The 26,467-nt window shown below is 38.6% G+C and overlaps 2 protein-coding genes across 7 annotated transcripts; one reads left to right on the plus strand and one right to left on the minus strand.

The window, feature by feature from the left end:
* Window positions 1-70: 70 nt before the first annotated feature.
* itpka (inositol-trisphosphate 3-kinase A) lies at window positions 71-15,067 on the minus strand. The gene is made up of 8 exons (XM_077557812.1): window positions 14,901-15,067; window positions 14,522-14,829; window positions 7,733-7,829; window positions 7,442-7,655; window positions 5,278-5,482; window positions 3,801-3,902; window positions 3,352-3,423; window positions 71-1,589 (listed from the first exon to the last, which is right to left on the minus strand). Exons 2-8 carry the CDS (start codon window positions 14,765-14,767, stop codon window positions 1,386-1,388), a joined length of 1,140 nt encoding a protein of 379 aa, XP_077413938.1. The 5' UTR covers window positions 14,768-14,829; window positions 14,901-15,067; the 3' UTR covers window positions 71-1,385.
* ivd (isovaleryl-CoA dehydrogenase) lies at window positions 9,033-24,550 on the plus strand. 6 transcript variants are annotated; one of them, XM_077557790.1, is made up of 15 exons: window positions 9,041-9,149; window positions 9,221-9,328; window positions 11,556-11,791; window positions 16,085-16,225; window positions 17,466-17,555; window positions 17,629-17,680; window positions 17,808-17,977; window positions 19,315-19,408; window positions 19,763-19,893; window positions 19,963-20,059; window positions 20,152-20,245; window positions 20,331-20,412; window positions 20,517-20,621; window positions 21,247-21,319; window positions 23,173-24,550. In XM_077557790.1, the coding sequence occupies exons 4-15, from the start codon at window positions 16,094-16,096 to the stop codon at window positions 23,304-23,306; spliced, it is 1,254 nt and encodes a 417-aa protein (XP_077413916.1). In that variant the 5' UTR covers window positions 9,041-9,149; window positions 9,221-9,328; window positions 11,556-11,791; window positions 16,085-16,093; the 3' UTR covers window positions 23,307-24,550. The 6 variants fall into 6 exon arrangements, with proteins under 6 accessions (XP_077413908.1, XP_077413916.1, XP_077413924.1 ...); XM_077557798.1 differs by having other exon boundaries at window positions 11,584-11,791; XM_077557782.1 differs by lacking the exon at window positions 9,221-9,328 and having other exon boundaries at window positions 9,033-9,149.
* The last annotated feature ends 1,917 nt before the right edge of the window (window positions 24,551-26,467 follow it).

Raw genomic sequence — 26,467 nt, forward strand, 5'->3', positions numbered from 1 at the left:
TGTGTAGTTACTCTGTGTGTACGCATCTGTTTTTCTCCCCAAAAGCAGAAAATAAATGCAAGGGAACCTATCAGGATGCCACAATAGTGTTTTACTGTTAAAAGGTACAAATCAACAGCATTTTACTCTGTACTGTAGTTTGACATACATTTGTCTGAGCCATTTTAATATGCCTAAATCAATGTGTTTATTAGTATCTTTATATATTTGTCAAATTATGACAGTGTTGAAGAAAATATAAACAATAAAAATTTGACCCAATCAGATAACGTTTGAAAAAAAATCTATATTATTAATTGTTCTGACAGTCAGAATTCCTAAATCTTAAAACATTTGGTACCTATTCAAAACCTCTAGGGTTCTTGCTTTGACTTGAAAAGATGACAATAACGTAGCCAGTTTGATCATCATCTCTGTTTTCTCATTATTCCCAGTTAGCATAACACAAAAAAAACCCCGACTGAAAGCACATTTACAGTGGCGTTGCGCCGACTAGTGGCCAAAGTTGGTAAATGCTCTAAATAGCCCATTTAAACGTGTTCCAAAATAATACTCAGGTTGATTCTTTTCATAATAATAATAATAATAAAAGTAATAATAATAATAAAAGTCTGCTGCAAGTGTAAATTTGATGTTGTGCTAATAACAGTCAATAGGCATTTGGAAGATCAGTTGTGTTTCACAGGAGACTAAAATGACTCCAATTACAAAGTAACATAATCAATGATTTGTGATAATATAAGCATGGCCAAGATTTTGAGCTGCTACACAAATTTTGTGTTTCACTAACTTTGCGGCTTCAATTTGCGCGAGTGATTCGGTTTGCTTATACATTGTTTTAATGATTTAGAATTAGGTTTCTAGAGTCCTCAAAAAGATGTTGAACTTGCTGTGCGTTCCAATAAAAACTTTTAAGTATACTAAAACTGTGTAAAAAATATTCACTAAAAATATTAAAGCTACAAAATTTAAGTTCACTTTTAGCCAAGACTGTACAGCTCTGAAAAAAACAAGTGTTGAGGTTATGTAATGTGAAGTTAATATTACATCAAAAATATTAATAGATGATTTCTTTCCGTTTTCAAACTAACAGCAAATATCTGCACTATTTTGTTTAAATATGTTATGATGGCTTAACTGAAACTGTCAGTTTGTTTGCTCAGTGAGTGAGTTCTCGGTATCCTTCGTGGCAATTAACATAAACTGAATCTTGATCTTTCTTCTTACCAAGCCCTTTTGAATTATTATGTACTCCCAACACTACATTTTGTCACTGGATGTTAGTTTTGTCCACACATTGCGCACGCCAACTGATTCCACTTTCATTGCTCGTTCAAAGTCTGGCGACCTTTCCCCCACTTGCATGTCCGCAGTCCAAGCCAGGCTCATTCGCCGCTCACAGCCTCCAGGGTGCGGATGAGGTTTTGCAGGCCCAAAAGGTACCCGTCCTCTCGGTTGCCTTCTCGCCAGGGAACGTCGTGCTTCAGCACGTGGCCCTCCGGCAACGGGGTGGTCTTGCCGAAGTCAATAATCCACACCTGAGCGTTGCCCGTGTGGTTGTGGATGAAAAGCAGAGAACTGCCGATGACCTGAATGAGGGGAACGACACTTCTCAGCGTGACACAGTGCAGCTCTGCAGTGCAATAATAAACTGATTGTTAAATGAATACCTCGAAACTAAGCAATACAGTTAACCACATGTGAGAATAAACACCAACGGATGGATGGATGGGCAGGTTGATGGATGAATGGGTGGATGGATGGGTGGATGGATGGATGGGTGGGTGTAAGGGTGGGTGGGTGGATGGATGGATGGATGGATGGGTGGGTTGATGAATTGATGGATGGACGGATGGGTGCATGGATGGATTGGTTGGCTGGCTGGATGGTTGGATGGATGGATGAATGGATGGGCGTGTTGATGGATGGATGGGTGGGTTGATGGATGGATGGATGGATGGGTGGTTGGATGGATGGATGGACGGACGGACGGACAGATGGGTGGATGGAAGGATGGATGGATTGGTTGGCTGACTGGATGGTTGGATGGATGGATGAATGGATGGGCGGGTTGATGGATGAATGGGTGGGTGGTTTAATGGATGGGTGGGTGGATGGATGGATGGGTGGGTGGGTGGTTTAATGGATGGGTGGGTGGGTGGATGGATGGATGGGTGGGTGGATGGATGGATGGGTTGATGGATGGATGGGTGGGTGGGTGGATGGATGGATGGCTGGACGGATGGATGGATGGGTGGATGGATGGATGGATTGGTTGGCTGGCTGGATGGTTGGATGGATGGATGGGCGGGTTGATGGATGGATGGGTGGGTTGATGGATGAATGGGTGGATGAATGGATGGGTGGGTGGATGGATGGATGGATGAGTGGGTGGATGGATGGATGGATTGGTGGGTGGGTGGTAGCCTGGATGGTTGGATGGATGGATGGATGGATGGGTGGGTGGGTGGATGGATGGATGAGTGGGTGGATGGATGGATGGATTGGTGGGTGGGTGGTAGCCTGGATGGTTGGATGGATGGGTGGGTTGATGGGTGGATGGATGGACGGATGGATGGGTGGATGGATGGATGGGTGGGTGGATGGATGGGTGGGTGGGTGGTTTAATGGATGGGTGGGTGGGTGGATGGATGGATGGGTGGGTGGATGGATGGGTGGATGGACGGATGGATGGATGGATGGATGGATGGATGGATGGATGGATTGGTTGGTTGGCTGGATGGTTGGATGGATGGATGGGCGGGTTGATGGATGGATGGGTGGGTTGATGGATGAATGGGTGGGTTGATGGATGAATGGGTGGATGAATGGATGGGTGGGTGGATGGATGGATGGATGAGTGGGTGGATGGATGGATGGATTGGTGGGTGGGTGGTAGCCTGGATGGTTGGATGGATGGATGGATGGATGGATGGATGGGTGGGTGGATGGATGGATGGGTGGGTGGGTGGATGGATGGATGAGTGGGTGGATGGATGGATGGATTGGTGGGTGGGTGGTAGCCTGGATGGTTGGATGGATGGGTGGGTTGATGGGTGGATGGATGGACGGATGGATGGGTGGATGGATGGATGGATTGGTGGGTGGGTGGTAGCCTGGATGGTTGGATGGATGGGTGGGTTGATGGGTGGATGGATGGACGGATGGATGGGTGGATGGAAGGATGGATGGATGGATGGAAAATGTAAAATAAATATACATAAATATAACTATTTTTTTTATTTTTGTATTTACAATTTATGAATAAATAAATAATGGTATGGATTGTGAAAGGCTACAGTGGACATAACATGACTCATTGCTCATCATCATCATCATCCTCATCATCACCTCATGCTGCTTGAAGAACTCCGATGTTTTCAGAGCCTGTTGGATCTCCGTCAGCCTGCTTAAGTAGGACTTCTGTGTTGATAAGAAATAATTACTAGTACTACGTAGAGAGAGCAAAACTGCGGTTTGTTATAGTACCACAGAGGATATCAGTGGTAGCAAAGAGCAAAAGTGTGATGAGAACCGTCAAACAAGGAAACGCAGGAAACTGTCTGTCTGCTGAGAAACACAATAATCAATATCATTGACATAAACCAATTAATACTAGCAAGCAAATGCTATTGACACAGCAATACCTAAAAAAAAAATCCTCTTTTTATTTTATTCTATTCTCTTCTATTCTATTATTTTGCCAAGTGTCCACTATCCAGCAAGCATAAAAGCCTGCAGGTTTGCCTTGCACGCAACATTCCGATGTAATCATTTGCGCTTGTGCAGCCTTCACATACGATGATGTTGACGTTGCCGCTGACAAAGTCCTTGAACGACTCGACGACTTCCTGCTCCGACCTGGTTTTCTTGAAGTCGGTCCGACACGTGCCGTCACATTTCTGAACACGAGGAAAAGACACGATAAGGTCAGAATGAAGAAGACAACAAGGCAAAGCTCTGGTTAATTTGTTTAACATGATGTGAGAAAAAACATTTTTGGGGGAGATTACTTTATAATATGATGATCTGGAAAACCCTCATCAAGCGCTTTATTATGAGGTATGACGCAATGAGCTTTGTTGTAAATAGATTTTTGACCTGGATTGTACAGTATACGCCATTAAGATTGTTAGTAAGCCGATAATAGTATATGAAATATAAGTAATTTTTCAATTACATTTTTGTCTGTAAACCGAATTTGTTCGTTAAACCATGTCATTTTGTGAATCGAGGTTCTACTGTACTCAGTTCAGTTAGTAGTGTGCCCCGAGGTCCAGGGTTGAGAAACACTAAGCTATGGAAACATGTTGTTTTGATAGCATAATTGAGCTAATGCTAGCGAGGTCTTACACAACTAATGGTGACATGTAAGCATGATTTTTTTCTTCTCAGATGAGTACTATTTAAATTTATAAATGAGGAGAACTATTTTGTGTTCATTTATTTCCCATTGTTTAAAAAAAAAACATACAGGTTGCATACAGCAAGACAGTTAAAAAATATTTTTATTTTTTAACTCACTAACTGCCACTGACGGCTATAGACGTCAAAAATTCATTTGAACTATTGCTGTTAGTTTCACATTTTTTCCCACTTTTGTTAAAGAGTATGAAAATCCAGGAAAAAAATAGTGTACATTTAAAACAGATATAAAAAATATATATTAATCGTGAGTTAACTATTGAAGTCATGCGATTAATTACAATTAAAAAAATTAATCGTCTGACGCCCCTAATTTTTTAAATAATATTTATTTTTATTTTTTTTTAATTAGGGGCATCAGGCGATTAAAAATTTTAATTGTAATTAATCACATGACTTCACTAGAATTTTATATCTATTCTAAATGTACAATAAGTTTTTTCTAGGTTTTCATACTCTTGTTAACAAAAGTAGGAAAAATGTGACACTAATAGAAATAGTTGAAATTTTTGAAATTTTTATTTTTATTAGTTTTTGTAATTCTACTTCAATATACACTCTAAAAGCAGTTGGGTCAAAAGTAACCCGATTATAGATTTTAAAAAATGGACCGATCCACTTTATGGGTCAATTTGACCCAACTTACTGGGTTGTTTTATACAAGGTGACCCAATTTTTTGACCCAAGTAAAGGATCTGACCAATATTCTTTTACACTGAAAGACCCATTTCTTGACTCAAAATTGGGTCAAATGGACCCAAGTAGAGGATGGGTCCATTTTTTGACCCATAGTTGGGTTATTTTTAACCCAACTGTTTTTGTTTTTGTTTCATTGTGGCCCTCTGTGTGTACCTTGATGCCATCTATCCTGAAGCCCATTGTGTTGCTGGAGCTCAGGCTTTCCCTCCACTGCATGTAACGAAGTTTAGTGACGCCACATTGGGAGTGTTCCTGGGCCGTCGGGCCTTCGCCGTCCACCTCCACCATCTTCTTGTACAGGTCCTCCCTCGGCTTGGGCCGCACCCGCGCTCGAACCAGTTCTTCCTCCAAGTAGGTTCTACAAGCAGGAGGGGTATGTTTACACACCATCGGCATTAAAAAAAAAAGAAAGAAAAAAAGGCAACAGTCCAAAATGGCAGCGTCTATTTACAAAATTAGTACTTATTTCTTACACTGGCACTTTGGCAGTTTTCACACTACTGTAGCTGTAAACAAGCACATGTGACTTTTCAGTTTCAGTTTTTGAGACGCACTTCCTCTGCACTGCAGAGGGAAGCTTAGAGGAAACTTTAGCGTGCCGCGTTCAACGGAGCGTTCGTGCAAGTAAGCGGTTTTGAAAGTGTGCGGTTAACAAACAAAGCGGAGTCTCCAGGGACACCCCGAGTGTGTGAATGTGATGCGAACATGCCATCATACAGCGAGTGTGTGGACGGGTAGTTTACTTTTATGAAGCGTTTTCTGTCACAAAAGGGAAGTAACCAACTCGTTTGCGCATATTTAGTGAGTAAATGCACAGGACGCTGTGGCAGGAAGCCAAGCATAAAGTATGCGCTAAGAGCAGGTGTTGCCTTTTAGAGCACTCAATTTTAAGTAGTAAATACTATCACCATTCTCTACATCTCATTTAAAGCAATCTAAGCTTAAGTAGCCAACTTAAAGGGAAGTCAATCCCCCAAAAATGTTCTATGCAGCCCCACTAGTCTAAATATGGTATTCTGGTTAATATTGCATTAGTGGAGTATGAGTTAAGCAGCAAAATCCAGCCATTTTGATCCAACTCACGGGGCGGCCATTTTGCCACTTGCTGTCGACTGACATCAATGTTGCTCAGGTCTCAGGTAACAACCAATCACAGCGCAGCTTCAGAAAGCAGGTGAGCTCTTATTGGGTGTTGCCTGAGCAACTGTGATGTCATCTTCAGTCGACAGCAAGTGGTAAAATGGCCGCCCCTGAGTTGGACGGCTGGATTTTGCTTCATAACTCATATTCTAAAAATGTAATATTAATCAGAATGTCATGTTTAGACTAGTGAGGTCACATATGAATGTGAATGTAAAAAGTTGTTTGTATATTGTTTCCTGTACAGCCCCCACTATTAACTCATTCACTGCCATAAATTGATGAAAAAAAAAGATTATTAAAAATTAGGGGTGGTAGGCGATTAAAATTTTTAATTGCATGACTTCACTAGTTAACTCACGATTAATCACAAATTTTATGTATGTTCTAAATGTACAATAAAAATTTTGAGGTTTTCATACTCTTGTTAACAAAAGTGGAAAAAAAATGTTTAACTAATAGAAATAGTTCAAATTAATTTTTGACGTTTATAGCCGTCAATGGCAGTGAATGAATTAAAAAAAAAAAAGATTATTAAAAATTCGGGGCGTCAGGCGATTAACATTTTTAATCGTAGTTAATCGCATGACTTCACTAGTTAACTCACGATTAATCACAAATTTTATATCTGTTTGAAATTTACAATTAATAAAAATCTGGGTTTTCATACTCTTGTAAACAAGTGTGGAAAAAAAGCTAATAGAAATAGTTCAAATGAATTTTTGACGTTTATTGCCGTCAATAGCAGTAAATGAGTTAATATTGTTTTTGTGGAATATGAATATAAGCAGCAAAATCCATCCATTTTTAACCATCTCACGGGGGGGGCGGCCATTTTGTTATGCTAACGACCAATCACGGCTCAGTTTAAGAAAATGGTGAGTCGTGATTAGTCATTACCTGAGCAGTGAGCAACTGTGATGTCATTCTCAGTTGACAGCAAGTGACAAAATGGCCGCCCCCTGAGATGGATAAAAATGGGTGTATTTTGCTGCTTAATTCATATTCCACAAACACAATATTAACCAGAATGCTTTGTTTAGACTAGAGCGGGCACATACAACATATTATTGAAAAGAACATTTTTGGTTTGACATTTAAAAGAGAAAATAAGTGAAAGAAGTGTCCCTAAAGACATAATGAATCCCCAGCACGATGCAAAGCAAAGCCTGCTTACCTCACTCCCATCTTGCAGTCCATGACATTTGGAAGGTCAAAAGCTGCCAGCAGGTCAGCCATGTGTATGAAAGGCTCTCCGTCTTTCTCCACCACGCCGTGGTAAACGGGCACAAACGGCAGCAGCGAGTCACCTCTCAGCCTCTCAAAGCACTGCACCTCATTTGCGGAAAATTTCTTCAGAATGCTGCCCTCGCCCGCTGCTTTGAAGTTGCCTGAGACAACGGGTTCAACCTTTAGCTTAGTTTTATGATTCCGGATTGATGGAGAGAATCGTGTGGGCCAACGTCACCTTTATGACCGGCAAGCTGCACCCAGTTTAGCTTTCTTCTGTGGGCAGCGCTAAAGGGCCACTGGGCGATGGTCTTCAACTTCCACCATGGCTTGTTCTGATGAACACGTGCATAATCAGGTTAGAGTTAAAAATAAAAAATAAAAAGAAGAAGAAAAAAAAGACAGACAGAAAAATTACAAAGAGCAATTGGAGAAGAAGGTGAAGAGCACTATTTCCATATTCGTTCTATGATTTTTGTTATTTTCCCCAGACCTTTGATCTCTTTAGACTAAATAAATTGGCCAAGGATGTATGATGATGATGATGATGTGAACCCGGTTGGCCAGAAAAAGTAACATATGAATTATGCACAAGATGCTGAGTGTTGTTGTAAAGAAGTTGTAGTAAAGTACTTTGTCTCAGTAATGTACAGTATGTAATGGCTTCGTTTTCACTTGTTCATTCACAAGTGTGTTTGTTTAGAAGTTATATTGATTATTCAAAGCATAGAAGACAAATTTAAAAAATCAATCAGATTAACATTAAGCATTGTCCAGACAACACAACCATTAAGTGTGTCCTGAAGACGAAGAAAAATACATTTCACAGGTTTTGTATCAGGAGCAGAAAATGAATGGATTGGTGGAGTGTTTTTTTTAACCAGCTTTTTTTTTTTACTGTTACCAGTGCTTTCTACTGTTATTTTAATGCATTTGCCCACAAAGTGTTTACTTACAGTACACAAAGTTGTCACACAATTTCCTTAACCAAACATCAAGCATGAACACACCCAAATGACAGCAAGTGAGTATTTTCATTATTTTTTGTTTTTTTTATAAACATTTCATAAGCGCTGGAATATGGATGCCCAAAAGTGTCAAAATTCAATAATAAAAACGTCATTTTGAAATAAATATCCTTTAGATAAATAACAGGCAATTATGTATTGTGGCCATTAAATTGTAAAATGTGTTAGTATTATTATGAAAAGTGTAATCATTATGAAATATTTCATCAAAATAAAATATTAGTTACATATTAAAGAATAGCATGAACACTTTTCATAATAATACTAATACAATTTACCATTCATTTACAGTTTAATAGCCACATTACATAATTGCCTGTTATTTATCTAAAGGGTATTTATTTCAAAATGACGGTTTTATTTACTAAATTTTGACACTGTCGGGCTTCCATACTGTAAGAGCCATTTCTGTTAACTTGTTTATTTGTTGAACCTCCCACCACTTGGGGGAGCAGTAGTGCCCATTTGCCCTGGCCTGAGACTACTTAATCAGCGGGGTGATGAGTGTCAGGTGTAACCAGTGGGAGAAGAAAAACAGTTTTAGACCGTGGTCGGGGGCGAGGTGGGGTGGTCGTGCTGTGTCTGGTCATTATGTACTCACGTTCTCTGTCCAAGTGGAAACAAACTGTAAGTAAAATAAATCAGCAACTGTGAAGTCGAATCGTCATTGAATCACGCGTCAAAACAACAACCCACAGGTAACCACGGTGACCCGTTTTGATTGGCAAGAGGGTCACTACAAGCGCATTACTCGGTGTGCTAAATCAAAAAATAAGAAGTACAGCACATGGACCCAGTGATGTAATGTGGGTATTATTTTATGACTATTGCAGGAGCTGTATCAAAAATGCTTAATTGTTCTGTTTTGACTGTCAAAGTGGTATTGAATGAGCAATATGTGTATAAATGTGGAGTTCGCAGAGGACTACTGTAGTGCAAAAAAAAAAAAAGCATTATTTTCTTGTAGATTGTTGAACGTTTTGGGAGCATATTTTGTTGTCTCGTAAGACTACAGAATAGTGAAGTTAAAAAAAGAAAAGAAAACACGACAGCGCTGAGTTACTGCTTTACTTGTCAGAAATGTTTATTTTACATGTTTGTTTGGGGGACTCCCTCCTTCACTGCTACTTCCTCTTCCCTGTCTTTCTTGTAACACGTGTGAATACGCACACACGCGCAAAGAAAACAAAGTGACAGCTTGCATATTTCACAGACATTCAACTGTGCTTCACACTTTAAACGAACTGCCTGTTTTATTTCCCTGCCATAAAAGCGGTTAGAGTCGGAATGTTTTATACATTTAAAGTGACGTTATCTCACTTCTTTAAAAGATGACAAACACAAGGTGGTAGTAGATAAGGTTATTCCCATGCGTCGGTGTGCAAGTTTGACATGTCCTCTTCCACTGACGTGTTGGGGACGTCATGTCTCATCGTGAAATGATGGAAACAGGAAATGAAACGGGAGACTTTTATGTTTCACTAATTACTTCTCAATTAATTATTCCGTTCCTGTATCTGCATGTACTTTACTGAATATTAATGTATTTCTTCATTAATCTTATTGTATTTATATATAACGATTGCAATATTTTACTACACCATTGTAATGAATGGCTTCATCGTTATTGTTTTGTCAGTGCCGGATTTTTTTCCTTGTGCACAGATAAGTAGTTCAGATAATGGATGGATGGGTATGGATGACATGATTACATTACATGCATGTTCCATAAATAACATTGGTCAAAAATGATGTTGCTTCTGTTAATGTTCTTGAATTGAAGGAAATGAGTTCAAGGGTTGGGGTAGAGAAAAGCCAGTACTTTCATCCATTCATTTTCTATTGTGCATGTCCTTTTTTAGTGTCTAACCCAGAAAAATTTGGGAAAGAGGGGTACACCCTCTACTGGTTGCCAGCCAATTATGGGGCAGACACGCTTTGGTTAATAGAGGCTTTTTGATTAATAAAAAAAATAATAAATAATTTTTTGGAAAAAGTTTTATTTAGAAAGCTTATCTTTTCCTTTTTATTATCTTTTTTAAAAAATATCTTTATCATATTCACTGCCATTGACGTCTATAGATGTCAAAAATTCATTTGAACTATTTCTATTAATTTAACTTTTAACTTTTCCCCCCACTTTTGTTAACAAGAGTATGAAAACCTAGATTTTTTTTAATATAAGATATAAAAAATTGTGATTAATCGTGAGTTAACTAGTGAAGTCATGCGATTAATTACGATTAAAATTTGTAAAAAAAAAATTAAATAAAGATTATTAAAATAAAAAATGTTTTTTTAAAGAATTTTTTTTTTTATAAGGGCTTTAGGCGATTACAATTTGTAATCGTAATTAATCGCATAACTTCACTAGTTAACTCAGGATTAATCAAAATGTTTATATCTGTACAAAAAAAATTAATAGGTTTTCATACTCTTAACAAAAATGGAAAAAAAATTGTTAAACTAATAGAAATTGTTCAAATGATTTTTTTAAAAAGTCTATAGCTGTCAATGGCAGTGAAGGAGTTAAAAATACTGACAATCATGTATAATACATTTTCTAAATTTGCTACTATTAAAAGAAAAAAGTAGGCTATGCACAGTTTGCAAGGCTTGACAAACATAGCACCTCAATAATGCTAAAATTTGTAGTAAGTACATTTTTGTGAGGGGGAAAATGCACAAAATGAGTTTTTGCACCTAATGTTGGTTTGCACCAACATTTTGCAGTTTAGTGCCATTTTTGCACATTGTGAATTTAATGAGAAAAGTCAAAAGATGAGGCTGCTCTGTTGTCATTTCTATGTAATTGCATCTCCACTAAGTAGAGCCCCCAAACCTCATATTTATTTATTAATTTAATTGTAATTCGATATGTTGGTTTGCTCCCGCCAACTTACTCATATTAATTTGGTGACAAAAGCGATCCTCCATGCAATACTTTGCATTCATTTAAAGCTGTACGTTTCTCTGATTTGTTGTTATATAAGGTGTGTTTGGTATGTGTCCCCCCCCCCCCCCCCCCGTCAGGACTGCGGCCCTCTTTGTGTTTGTCCAGAGATTCCTGGCGTGCGGGACACCAAGGCTGACAAAGCAAAGCTGATCCAAGCGGTTGCCCATGGCAATGCTGCGAGCACAGGCTGCAGAAGCACTCACTTTCAAGGAGAAAAGTGAGCAGGCAGGCGCGAGACAGACTGACGTGACTAATACCTGCCACATCCAAGTGTGCTGACACCGTTGAGGGGGTGATACAAACTCATTAGCATGTAAGCAGTAGAAATGACGAGTCTCTTCTGAGCGCTTAACTTGTGAAATAGTGATGTGTAAGTGATATTGACTTCCTGCAGTGGTGCCTTGTTAAATGTCAAAGCTCTATTTGCTCAAAGGGGAAAAAATGAAAAGAGCATTTATTGCACAATGCTATGCTAGCCTTCTCAAATGTGAGTTTTGAGTGGGCGGAGAAGGCCACTGGATAGAACTGGTAATCAACACAAATGCCTATGAAGGGATATTTATATCATCTTTGGAAATGGTGGATGATGGTAATGTGAGAATGTGCACTCTTAACAGGTCATCCGTATAGAGAAAATGACAAGTGCAGACCTTTTATGGAGAATAGGGGAGAAAAGTAACATCTAGTGGTGACAGTGTTGACATAAAGAAGACGAAATGGTCTGTGAACGCACTCCGCCTTGCAATTCTCTGAGTCGGGAACAACTACTGTGAGAGAAGCTGTAACTCTTCATGGCAAATATGCTATTCCGTCTCACAAACTGTGCTCGATGACAGCACATTAAGTCTGACTAAGGCGCATCTACAAACAAAATATTCACATGTACACACATTTCCACCCTCAGCTTCTGTTTATTTTGAGGCCACTCACTCCCTTTGCACCTGCAGTATGTGTGCCTAAGGAGTGACCCAACTGCATAATACTGCAAAAACTCGGCCTTATTTCAAGGTATCGTACTTGCGACCTTTTGAGGCCATTTTGCGATCAGAAATTAAAAGATAGAAAATTGTCATTAACTCATTCACTGCCATTGACGGCTATAGACGTCAAAAATTAATTTGAACTATTTCTATTAGTTTAACTTTTTCCACTTTTGTTAACAAAAGTATGAAAATCTAGGAAAAAATAATTGTACATTTAGAGAAGATATAAAATGTGTGATTAATCGTGAGTTAACTATTGAAGTCATGCGATTAATTACAATAAAAAAAATAAATAATCGCCTGACGCACTAACAAGATTATGAAAACCTAGACATTTTTGAATCTTTTTTTGGGGGGGTGGAAAAAAAAAAAGATTGTTAAAAATTCGGGCCGTCAGGTGAATAAAAATTTTAATTGTAATTAATCGCATGGCTTCACTAGTTAACTCACAATCTGTCCTAATGTACAATAAAAAAAAATCTAGGTTTTCATACTCTTAACAAAAGTAGAAAAAATGTTAAACTAATAGAAATAGTTAAAATGTTTTTTTGACGTCTATAGCCGTCAATGGCAGTGAATGAGTTAAGTTCGTGCAATTTTAAGGGAACATAGTAAAATATCTGTTTTACTTGCTTTTTTGGGGTAAGATATTATATATCAAAAGTACTAGTGGTATCGGGTCTTACTCAAAAGTGCCCTGAGGTAAACATAACTTGTTTTAGTTGATGCGCACTGCAAGGCTCATTAAGGTGATGAAGGCCTTTGATAAGTCACTAGACATAAGCAGAAATAACCTAATTTCATTGGACTTAATGACATTGCCGAACGATTATCCGTTATAATGGGAAACACTATCGCCAGCTTTGCCCAATATGTCTTTATTATGAACTCAAACAAGACAAAATGTGTGCAAACACAAGAGCCGACAAAGGTCTAAAAGCTGACAAATGTAGAAGTGGCTTATTTCCCGCATGGTGAAGTACCCGCATTGACTTTTTATGGCACTTGAAAATCAAGCAGGCAAACAGACTTTTAGCACTGTGTAATTGGCCCCTTGTTTATTGTCTGAAAGAGGATCCTTCGGGAGGATGTTGTTTGCTTACTCCTGTTTATGTGCTACAATTATTCTGGCTTTAGCCCCCGCCAATTAAGCCCGCTGTAGTGTGGGTAATCCTGGCAATGACGGCACAGCAGGTCAAGGATGTCATTCAATTCATTTGCACTGTTGCTTTCAGTTGATTGATGCGTGAAATGAAATTAAGACCCATCAATCGAAATGTGTAGAAAGATTCTCTAAAAGGAAAATCCCAATGAGACGGATGGACAAAAGGTCTCACACCTTTGCAACACTCTCAAAAATGAACTGCTCGCCAAAGCATAAATTTGCTAACATAAATACAGACTCATATATAGATTCATTTTAGTTACCCCCAAGTAATATTGGTAAGTCCTTGTGTTTTAGATCGTAATTAATAACATTCCCGCTGATTTCAGTTCATAACTAGCCGTAAAAATAGTACGTTAGTGAACCCTTGTTACTCGTAAGGATTAGGGACTGAAACCTGCATAGCAAAAATTTGCTATATATATAAACATAGAAACATTTTGAATTGCCTAAAATAGTTTAAACCCTAAACGTAGCCTGCCCCAAACTTCCAAAACACTTTTATCCTGTAACTAACATTAATTAACATCATTTTTTCAATAAAATATAATATAAATAATACATAATTTGCTGCTATGCATAGTGTGTGTAAGAAATCAAAACTGTTGATTGTTCGTTATAAAGTGAAATGTTTTAAGTAAAAAAATTTTTTTTTAATCCAAATACATGATTATTCTATATAGGATTTTCAGTAACAAGCTGAAATAGTCGATAGCTGAAGACCTCCATTCAACCTCCCCGTTGTATTGCTTAATACGATTAACGGATAATTTGCTCCTCAAATGAAGCCAATGATGAGCAAAATTACTTCTCGAATAAAAACACTATTAAAAGCCTTTAGTCATTTATTGATGTTTCATTCAGCCTGATAAACTTCCTATAATGATGGACTCACCTCTACAGTGTCCACCAGGGGCTCCAGAGTGATGATGCCTTTACTTTTGCTCTCATTGTCGCTAAGCAGGTCATCCTCTGATTCCACCGCGGAGGAACCGGTGGAGGAGACGGAGGAGGTGGACAGCTTTCTACGCAGGCTGCCGTCCACCGCCTCGCCTTCCTCCCAGTCCTCCTGCTTCATCTCCCGTGAGAAGCCGCCCCCATCCGGGGTGATGGTCACCTGCGGTACTCGGGGTGCCTCCATCACACTTCCGAACGAGTTCGCCTGTTCGATTCGCGTGACCCACTGTGGGAGTTCATCGCACTCTGTGGGGGAATCACTTGTCAAAAAGAGAAAGGGAAAAAAAAAGTCAGCCCGAAGTCGTGTGAGTTCCTACGCTCTTTTGGGTGACATTGAACGCATCGTGGCTGAAAGACCTCCGAGGCTTGTGCTGTTTTCAGGAGTTTCCAGTTTGTGTGGAGAATTTTTCAATATTCAAACAGTCCATACGACTTCCTCGTTGCCTCTGTGAACGCATCGTCGCCCGTGGTGCGCGCTGGTGCAAGACGCGCGTTCATGTGGTTCACGCCTGCGCATTCAGTCCAAAACAGTGTACAGGAGCGAGTGAGCAAACTTTTGTATCCATTTAATGTTAAAAACGGGTTGATAGTCCAGGTCATTCATAGAAGATGTAATAATGAAGTTTTTATATATAAAACAATAACTACTACTACTACTACTACTAATAATAATAATATAATTATTCATTTTTTAGTCATAATTAACTTTTGATTAATTATCCCATTGTGAAATTATGTATTTTATTTTACTATTTTTTAAATATTTTATTATATACAATAAAAACAAAAAAAATAATACAAACAAATATAAAAAATGAATACATAAATGTAGAATAGATTAAAAATCCATTTTGATAATAAAATGATGTTTTATGTTAACATTGTTTAATTAAAAAAACATAATTCATGTAACATTGTTAAATTTTCAAAATATTTACATTTATATAAATCTGTTTTTAAATGAGAGACATCAATACAAACGTTTTATTTAACCTTTTTTTGGGGTGGGGCGGGCAAAAAAACTGCAAGAAATCACAAGACTCTTTTTCACGAAAATGCTCAGGTGGATGGCAGGAATAAAAACTGACGTGGCCGCATGTTACTGTAGGCCCTGAACATATTCATAATCTTAATTATTATAATATTAGAAAAGATAGATTGATAGAAAATGTAATGAAAAATTGTCTATAATACAAAATATTATATTCACGTGTAAGTCACTGTTCTACTAAATATACTCATTTCTAGCAGTGCAAGAGTTTATAAGCGCGCGCGCACGCGCACACAATTTTCAACCTTTCCCTAAACCATCCTATAGATGGCGCTAATGCACGTGCCCGGTGTTAGCCACGTGTCTTTTTACACCGTAGAAGAAGCCGCGCCAACTGAGGTTATCCATTCTGTAGAAAAAGTGAGACCTCCAGTGTTTCCGCACCAGAACGCTTTTCTCGAGTTCTCTCCCGGGACACACTCTTTTATTTCTCTCGACCTGTCTTTTAAGGGGAACGCCATGTTTGCAGTCAGAAGCTCTCTCCGCCTCGGTTCGAAGCTGTTCGTGCCCGCCTTGGCTAGACGAGGATGCGCTGGGGCTGCTATCCCGGTGGACGATGTGGTGAACGGACTGACAGACGAGCAGATCCAGGTTAGCCACACCGGGCAAGCTAGCACGACAGATTTCGCAGTTTTGCTGCAGAGTATGAGCCACTTGTAACTTTTCGGGTCTTGTCTTGAGTTTTGTGGGCAATTGGAGACAACCCGCGTGACAATATGACGTAACCACTAGCCACAATAACATTCGAGACCTTGGGAATGGCCGACCTAGCACAACGGTATTGTTGCGGTAAAAAAAGTTATTAATTACAGTCAGTCTCATTGTCCATGTTTATTTATATATATATTTATAGTAAGGTGACGCTGTGTCATATTTGTTGTGAGCGGGGAAGTGGGTGGGCCTCATAACTAGAATTTGATTGGGTGACAGTTTGACTGCTCTCTAAAAGGTATTTAACATTAGAATACAATACTGTAGTTACTTTCTGTGTGCAATATCCAAGACTGTGATACAATGTGCTTTTCCCTATCTAGTCTGCAATGAGGTTCAAACGCATCAGAGTTGTGGTTCTTCTCTTAATGTTGCATAATAATCCAAATAAAAGTGACAATTATTTATCTTGCTAAAGGCAGTTTGTACTGACTTGTTTAATCTACTTAGACTAATAAAACATTTTCATTGAATCACCAGTCTCATTCTTCAGATCACTGACATGACTCAAAACTTAAGTCATTTCAAATGTAAACTTTCTGGCTTTAGGAAAAACTGAAAAAAAATGGTAGTCAATTCAGTAAGTTATATTTTTAAACCAATCAGAGGGGGAAAATTAGGGAATCACTCACTTTTGAGGGACACAATTATGGATAATTTCCATTGTCAAAACTAACATCCGCATCAGATTAGATCTGCTCATTAGTCCGCAGTTAAACTTGAGCTTTATTTTGATCCAAGCAACCATTTTTCTTCAAGTTCTGGATAAAAAGAAACAAATTGAAACGCATGCTTTTAATTTGATACCATACAAACAAAACGCTCCCCCTAAATAATTGCCTTGCGTTGTCTTCTGTTGTTGAGTAAGTAAAGTAACAAAAACAGGAAAATACTGTATGCTATCTTAAACAGACGTTCGTTCTTTTGTAGCATGGTCAAAATTCATATATATATATATATATATATATATATATATTTTTTTTTTATTCTGATCCAAGCAACCATTTTTCTTTTGAGTTTTAGAAATAAGAAAATACTCGAGGTGAATAAATAAAGGCACGAAAATAGAAAATATATTAACTTTTGCTAAATTCTCTTTTTTTTTTCTTGTTTGGCACAGCTCAGGCAAAGTGTTCGTAAATTTTGTGCAGAAAAACTTGTGCCCCATGCCGACGAGATAGACAAGAAGAATGAGTTTGCAGGGATGCGGGTGAGTTTCAGTATTTTTGTAATGACTATTGGAGCGATCGTGGTGACCATAACACAACTTGTTTTGTTGTCAGGAATTCTGGAAAGACATGGGAGACATGGGTCTGCTTGGCATAACTGCACCAGGTACATATATTCTTATTCAGCCCCTTTTAATTGTTTTTTTTTCTCACAAACCTGACCATGAAAGGAACTTCATTGGCTATTCTTTTTTTTGTTATTGTTGAATTATTCCACTGTGTATATCTTCCAGTGGAATACGGAGGCACTGGATTGGGCTACCTGGATCACGTTATCGTTATGGAGGAAATCTCTCGCGTGTCGGCGGCCGTCGCTCTTAGCTACGGTGCTCACTCCAACCTGTGCGTCAATCAGATGGTGCGCCACGCCACCGACGAGCAGAAAGAGAAGTACATGCCAAAGGTTCGTACACAGGCTCGTACTGGTTAAAGAATGGTCTAAGAAAAGAAAGTTAACTCTTTGACTGCCAGACGTTTTCAGAAACGGCATGTCGCCAGTGCCAGCCGATTTAAGCATTTTAACTGATCTTTCAAGGTCCACAGAAAATGTTGTTTGGACTATGGAAACACACATACTACCAAATGAAAGATTGAACTCTCATCTTTTATCAGAAAAAAAAGTTTGTTTCTACCTTATTTCGTTCTTCAGTAATCAACAATAGAAAATGCTTAGTTTCACCGAAATGCTCTGTTTTGAAACAAAAAGCGGAGAAAAAGAGCTTTTTGTGAAACAATGTTATTTCATGCACTCTAGTGAATTCTACACTTCTTTTTGTCCATGAATGATGCAACAAACACCTAAATAGTGCTTTACTTCTGTAAATACACCACCACCAACAATGAAAAAGTGTTTTTAGATTGCAAAATACGTTTATTTCCATTCAACAGTGTCACAATTTGACAAAACAATTTCGCAAACTATTTACAAATGTGTGCAACTGTGGTACTATTTACAATTATGTGGATGTTTCAAATACAGTTTTTCTTTTTGTAACACTGCCTTGCGTGCAAGGAGACCGAGCAGGATTTGCACAACAGATTAGTTTCACTTGCGATGGCTCCTTTCGCGTGCAGACGTTACACTTTCTTGACGGCCTTTTTTTCCGGGGAATAGCAAGTAGCAGACTGTACCCACTCCTCCGATGAATATGCATTGGACTCGGGGCACTCTTCGTCGTCCGATTGAATGTCCGCCTGAGCGTGCTCGGTTGTGCTCCGCGTTTTCCGGTGTTAGCATCGCTAGCCGGTGAACCTTTATCACGTCGTCATAGCCGCCGCGTCAACGCTTCCAACTTCGGCGTCAACTTCGGAGTCACCATCATCATCATCATCGTCATCAATGTGCTCTTTAGCGTTGGTCGATGCTTTTCGTCTTTGAAAAAAACTGCTCGAGCGTGAGCTGCTTGCAACCGGTCGCCATGTTCTCTTCCCTTCCCCAGCCATTGTCCCCTCTAGCTCCGCCTCACGTCTTCTACTGACGCCTACCCAATCTTGTCAAAAGAGAGTCATTGCTGCCATCTAGGGGCCAAAAATAGTCATTAGGCTAACTAGATCTGCTTGAAACTTTCACCACAGCTGGCCAAGGCTTTCCTCCACCCGTTTAAAAAAAAATATAAAAAAAAATTGGATGACGTCTTTTAACGTCATTGGCGGCCCTCCGTAGGTTTTTACTTGACGTCTTTTAACGTCCATGGCAGTCAAAGAGTTAATGTTCATCGGAGTTTGGCGCTTTATTTGCAGTTACTGACAGGAGAGCATGTTGGCGCTTTGGCCATGAGTGAGCCTAACGCTGGCTCTGATGTCGTGTCCATGAAACTCAAGGCGAAGAAGCAAGGTAACCTTTTCAGCATAATACCTTTATTATGTATCCAGACAATGTTTTACATCACATTTTAGCATTCTTGATTGTCAGCAAGTGTAAAAAATGAAATAAAATAAAAAAAAGTTAACCAGTCTTGAAATATGATGAACACACAAGTTTCTATCCCGATAAAGGTGATTTTTAGATCAGGGTTTCCACCAGTGCTTTTCTTTGACTTTTTTTTTTGTCCACTCTTCTGTCAAATTCTTCTATCATGGAAATCTAGTTTATAGCAATTGTTTTTATAAAACAGTTAGTGACTGATATGCCCTCCCATGTGGGAAAGGAGAGCTTCATTGACCGGCAATTAAACGTATTGCTCCTCAGGTGACCACTTTGTTCTGAACGGTAACAAGTTCTGGATCACAAACGGACCCGACGCCGACGTCCTCATCGTGTACGCCAAGACGGACCCGGAGGCTTATCAGAGAGGCATCACCGCTTTCATTGTTGAGAAGGTGGGTCGGACGACACCATCGCCGACGCTGTGGCGGGCCTCACACGTCCACGTGTTCCTTTCCTGGTAGGGGATGCCGGGTTTCTCCACAGCGCAAAAGCTGGACAAATTGGGCATGAGGGGGTCCAACACGTGTGAGCTGATCTTTGAGGATTGCAAAGTCCCTGGTGTGTTTCCAACATGCGCGTACGGTGGCGAAAAGAGAGCAACGCTTCTTGTCCTTAATCACGCGTGTACTTTTTTTTTTTTTTTTTTTTAGAGGAAAACATCCTGGGTCCATTAAACAAAGGAGTCTACGTGATGATGAGCGGTCTGGATCTGGAGAGGCTGGTACTCGCAGCTGGACCTGTTGGGTCAGTACTCGGTTGGTTCATGCTGAATGGATTTGACATTGTGTGTTGAAATGTGGATGCCTTTAATGGGATTGCTTCTTTTCAGCATCATGCAGTCCGTTTTGGACTCTGCCGTTCCCTACTTGCATGTCAGAGAAGCTTTTGGAGAGAAGATTGGACACTTCCAGGTTTATACTTTTTTTTTGGTCTTTTTAAATCACGGCAGTCGAGCACCTAATTTGTTTGAATCTGTCCTTCAGTGACGCAAACATAATTCTTGCCTTTCAACCAGCTGATGCAGGGCAAGATGGCTGACATGTACACCAGGTTGAGCTCCTCTCGGCAATATTTGTACAACGTGACCCGGGCCTGTGACAAAGGACACTTCAGCGCCATGGTCAGCCTCTCATCTACTTCTTTTTGAATATTTCTACACTCGCCAGCTACGCTATTCTGCACCCCTGCAAAAAAAAATAAAAAATCATGAAATCCCGAGTTGTACACCACTGCAAACGAAAATACAAATTGAATTACTGTCTACAGCAGAGGTGTCAAACTCAGGGCTCGAAAGCCTGACCCGAACTGCCACATCATTTTATGTGGTTGGCGAAAGCAAAATTGTCAAATTTGATGATGATGTTTTGAGCTCCCATGTTTAGTTTGGTTTTTGAGACATTTTTTTCTGAAATCCTGTATGACTTTTTCCAGCCTTTTAGGCGTTTCCATCAACAAAGACAAACATTTGAGTCCTGTACTGTACCGAATTGCAGCCGGTTTATCACGGGTCGTCTTCCTATTTAAAAAAACAAACAAAAAAAAAAAACTTTTGTTGGTGTTTCTATCCCTATAGTGTATGTATAATATACTATAATGTCATTTGTTTCTTTAATTTTTTTTTCGTAATTTATTTCCAATTGAAAGTCTGTTCTTTTTTAAATATTGACATTCATTTTGTCCATGGTCTACCCATCTGGCAATATTAAAAAAATTGACTGTAATGTTGCTTTATGTTGCCACTGCAGGACTGTGCCGGCGTCATTCTGTACTGTGCTGAGAATGCCACCCAAGTTGCGCTGGACGGCATTCAGTGTTTGGGTGAGTCATCATAAGACCTTTGTTTTTTTTTATACCATACAATACTGCAACAATAGAAATTCAAGGGAAATCATGCTGTATGTGTGCAGTATGTAGGATGTGGCTACAAAAGGGCTTACTTGAATAAAAATGTATACCAAAAAAAAAAATAAAATGGTGTCAATCAGATAAACATTGTGCAGATGAATGCAACACAAATGTCAATGATTGCAGGCAGCAAGGTGTGTTTCTTCATACAAAATGAGAGCTGGCAGAATGAACATGACATTTCACAGCTGACATTTTAAGTCACCATTAAAAAAAAAAAAAAGGCGATGCAAAGGCTTCACAACAACTGCCTCACTTTAATATATATGTGCGTGATTACATTTGACCTTTAGCTAGCATGCACAGCGCTGACGACCATACACATAATGCCAATGTACGTTCACAACTTCAACCGTGTGCAAGCAAAGATGGACCTGATCTTTTAATCGGTTCATGGTGCATTTAAATGACTTAACCTTCACATCAACAAGGTAAAGTTGTGTTGTTGTTTTTTTTGTCTTGATGCAAAAGAGGCATAATAGAGTTTATTGGTGGCACAGCCAGCAGAGGGTGCAATAAATTCAGACCTAACTGCTTTACTGAGGAGAAAGCACACAGGTGAAAAAAAAGTTGCTCTGGGACAATTTGGAACAAAAATATTGAAATGTAATATTCTGTATACATTATACACAATTAGTTGTAAATATGGTAGGGTTTGTTTTTTTCAATTATTGAGCTCTAGCTAGGATAAGCGCTATAGAAAATGAATGGATTCACTTTTTTTGCCTTAGTGCAAAGCACAGAAGTGCACACTCATTTGTCCCAGATTTCTAAATCTGGTACAGCATGAAGCATAATTATTTGCCAACTTATTTCCATTACTGATCTTAATTAGTTCATCCCCCTGTCAAGTGCAAAAGCGCAAAGGGAAAGATGATGTTTTCATGGCTGTTGTTGCTTGGGTATTAATTAGTTTGTAGGCACAAGTAAACATCTGTTTTTCATCAAACTTTGTCCCTATAAGAGTTCAATACTTAATCGTGAGCAGTTACGTAGCAGGGGGCCCCTGGCAGATGGGGTTGGCACGGGGTGCGACAGACAACCATTCGTCAGATGAATGTTGTTACATTTTAAAATTGCACTTCTGCATCTTAAAGAATCAACTTTTTTTTTTTGTTTTGTTTATTTTATCGAGTGAAAATGACATCACAGTTGCTCAGGTCTCAGGTAACAACAAATCACAGCTCGGCATCATAAAACAGGTGAGCTGTGATTGGTCGTTGCCTGAGCCCTGCGTAGCTGTGATGTCATTTTCAGTCGACAGAAAATGGCCGCCCCCTGAGATGGATAAAAACGGCTAGATTTTGCTACATAACTCTTATTCCACAAATATAATATTAATCGGAATGTCATGTTTAGACTAGTGAGGTCACATATAACATATTAACATACATTTACCAGCTCAGTGGCCGAGTGGTTAGAGTGTCCGCTCTGAGACTGGGAGGTCGTGGGTTCGATTCCCGACCGGGTCATACCAAAGACTATAAAAATGGGACCGATTGCCACTCTGTTTGACACTCAGCATTAAGGGTTGGTATTGGGAGGTTAGATCACCACATGATTCCCGAGCGCGGCGCTGCTGCTGCTCACCGCTCCCTCAGGGGATGGGTCAAAAGCGGAGAACAAATTTCACCCCACTTAGATGGGTGTGACAATCAGTGGATCTTATCTTATCTTATATTGTTGTCTAGAAATGTTTAAGGTTGACATACCCTTAATTGCTGCCCTGCTATATTTTTTCAACTGCTTCACTGTTCTGTCACCAGGCGGTAACGGCTACATCAACGACTACCCCATGGGACGCTACCTGCGGGACGCAAAGCTGTACGAAATCGGCGCCGGCACGAGTGAAATCCGCCGCCTTATTATCGGACGATCTTTCAACGCCATGTTCAAGTGAGAGAGAGAAGGAGAGAAACGCTCGTGTCAGTGAGCGAAAGTGCAATTTTGTCCCCCCCCCCCCCTCAAGAAACATCTCTACTTCACACCCCCAAGGCCTTAACTTGTTTGACTCATCAGTGTTGCTGACCTACATCATGTTTGAGAATCTCTGTTCATGTTCCGTTTTTCATATCAACTATTTCAATTAATTGAATGTCTCTGTTACGCCAAGCCATTTGTGCAATTAAATTATATTAGCAATTGAAAATATTTTCACTTTAATGTTTGGCTTCATTTCAATTCCACAACCTTCCAGTTAAATGAAAAAGATTTTTGTAAACACTCCTATTTCCAGTCTGTTCAGTATCTCTGCTAGGTGGCTGGCAATGTGTCAAATTAATCAAGTAAAGCTTTTTCAATTTTTTAAAAAACTCATTCACTGCCATTCACGGCTATAGACGTCAAAAATTCATTTAAACTTTTTCTATTAGTTAAATTTTTTTTCCACTTCTGTCAACAAGAGTATGAAAACCTAGAAAAAAAATATTGTACATTTAATTTGTGATTTATCGTGAGTTAACTATTGAAGTCATGCGATTACAATAAAAAAAAATTAATCGCCTGACGCCCCTAATTTTTAACAATCCCCCCCCCCTCCCAAAAAAAGATTATTCAAAAAATGTCCAGGTTTTCATACTCTTGTTAACAAAAGTGGGAAAAAAATGTAACTAATAGAAATAGTTAAAAATATTTGTTGACGTTTATAGGCGTCAATGGCAGTGAATGAGTTAATTAATTAAAAATTTAAAAAATATATATAATTCTTCCTTTCTCAGTATTGTGAGAATGAAATGGCACAGTTGATTTTGAGTACATTTAGGAATGTGGTCGAGCTTTGGTGTCGCGCCAGGAAATTTGGTGCCAAGTCCTGCTCCTGGAATCAAACCAGAACGATCAATATTGACTTTTCTCCAGTCTTCCAGGTGTCCATAGCTATCATAACCACTCAACCATTGTACATTGTTGATGAAACAACTCAGTGCACACTGAAACTCTACACTTGTTGGGCTTCTTTTGGTAGTAAACAATGTTGAAATAATGTTTTAGGAAAGAATCAAGGGATAAAAATGTTCTAATCTTGTATAGTCTCATCTAACTCTGTCGAATGTTTTGACTTCTCTCCGGTGCGTTTGGATTTGAATATATGTCTATGTATATTATGTATGAATAATGTTTGTGTGCAGTAAAGAGAAACATTTTTAATGTGTCTTAGTTATTACGTACTGTTAATACATGGCAGTTGTATGGAATAATTCATGTAAACAATATGCTAATTTGTGGCCATGAAGTATATTGTGTACACAAAATTTAACTATCCAAGGATGATTTGAATAGTAGTCATTTGTATTTTGCGCACACATTACAGCCACTATATTGTGTCCCAACATTTCCCCCATTAGATTTTTTTGCCTAGTCATGTTAACGGGGGCTCCATTCCATTAAGTGCTGCTGAAAGCCAAGAAGCTAAGCTAGCTTGCACCCTAAATGGAATGTGGCCATGAATAATGTAACTACACTTGGGCTTTTTGCTGATTTGACTGACAGCTGACAGGTTGCAAGTATGAAAGGAGGGAGGAAATGACATGTCACATGACCATCACCTGTTTAGCTGAGGGAACCTTCTCCAATTACCACATTATTAACTATCATTTAGGCTGTGTTTAAACGTTCTTGATATGGGGGGGGGGGGGGGTTGTTCTTCCTCAGTGAAATGGGATTTTAGTGGAAAGAGTTAAAGTCCTCTGAGAAATGCAACTCATGCAGGTATAGACCAATCTTTGTTTTACTAATCAGATTAATGGAATGGAGTCTAAACATTTTTGGATGATTGACATGTTGATGAATAGAAGTAGTTTATGTAAGAACGTTAGTTTTGACCAATGAAATTAATACCTACAGTATATGTAAAGGATATTTTTTTAATATATATATATTTACTATTATATTAGATCTGTTTTTTCTGCTCTCGTTTGGACTGGGCTGAATTAAAGAGCAGTTTTTTTCTGCTGAAGCCATTACTAAAATGACAATGATGGGAATTCATAGATCAACACACCAAAAGAAAAAACTTGTTTGGCTTTTCCTCCATTAAAGGATTTTGAAGCTTTTCCAGATGAACAAATCCAGTGAAGCCAGTAATCAAATGTGTTTTGTCTCTTTTCTTTAAAAGGAGCTTTAGCATGAGGATATTATTAATCATGCATTTGTGCAAAAGTTAACAATTGAGTTTGCTATTGTAGTGTGATAAAGCACTGAGACAAATAACCATCAAACGACTTAAATTTAGCTGCAGCTAAAATCAGATATATGAACAAGTAGTGCAGCATACTAATAGCTTGACATAATGTGACATTTTAAACAACCTTTTGCAATTATTTTATCATTATATTAGTTTATACAGCCTATTAAATTCAATTGTAAGTGTCCCTAAATTAATCCTTTAAAATATTTTTGTTTTTTTTATTTCTCACTTAACTCATTTACTGTCATAAATTCATTAAAAAAAAAGATTCTTAAAAATTAGGGGCAAGAGGCGATTATATTTTTTAATTGTAATTAATCGCATGACTTCACTAGTTAACTCATGATTGATAACAAATTTTACATCTGTTCTATATGTACAATAAAAAAAATCTAGGTTGTCATAGTCTTGTTAACAAAAGTGGGGGAAAAAATGTTAAACTAATAGAAATAGTTAAAAATGAATTTTTGACGTCTATAGTCGTCAATGGCAGTGAATCACAATTTTTTTTTAAAGAAGAAAAGATTACAAAATTCGGGGCGTCAGGCGATTAAAGTTTTTAATCATAATTAATCGCATGACTTCACTAATTAACTCGCGGTTAATCACAAACTTCCTATCTGTTCTAAATATACAATTAAAAAAAAATGATGATGACATGTCAAATTGGTAAAATTACCGAATGAACAATACTGAGCTCTCAAAGAAAAAAGAAAAAAAAAAGTTAAATGATTTTTTTATGTTTATAGCCGTCAATGGCAATGAATGAGTTAATGACTGGGCAGGAACTTCTATTTGTTAACAAGCCATGAAAATGGCAATTATAATCATGTGCTCATGAGGTGAGTAATTGATAAACATTTTAACGGTCATAGACT

The sequence above is a fragment of the Vanacampus margaritifer genome, chromosome 1 (genome assembly GCF_051991255.1).
Source record: "Vanacampus margaritifer isolate UIUO_Vmar chromosome 1, RoL_Vmar_1.0, whole genome shotgun sequence".
Classification (NCBI taxonomy): Eukaryota; Metazoa; Chordata; class Actinopteri; order Syngnathiformes; family Syngnathidae; genus Vanacampus; species Vanacampus margaritifer.

Coding starts and splice junctions, on each gene's coding strand:
- itpka (XM_077557812.1), bottom strand. CDS start 14,767: ATGGAGGCACCCCGAGTACCGCAGGTGACCATCACCCCGGATGGGGGC. Junction 7,656..7,732: donor GCAGCTTGCCGGTCATAAAG/GTGACGTTGGCC, acceptor CCGTTGTCTCAG/GCAACTTCAAAGCAGCGGGC. Junction 3,903..5,277: donor TCAGGATAGATGGCATCAAG/GTACACACAGAG, acceptor CCTCGTGTTCAG/AAATGTGACGGCACGTGTCG.
- ivd (XM_077557757.1), top strand. CDS start 15,902: ATGGCGCTAATGCACGTGCCCGGTGTTAGCCACGTGTCTTTTTACACC. Junction 19,409..19,762: donor ACTCAAGGCGAAGAAGCAAG/GTAACCTTTTCA, acceptor ATTGCTCCTCAG/GTGACCACTTTGTTCTGAAC. Junction 21,320..23,172: donor GGACGGCATTCAGTGTTTGG/GTGAGTCATCAT, acceptor TTCTGTCACCAG/GCGGTAACGGCTACATCAAC.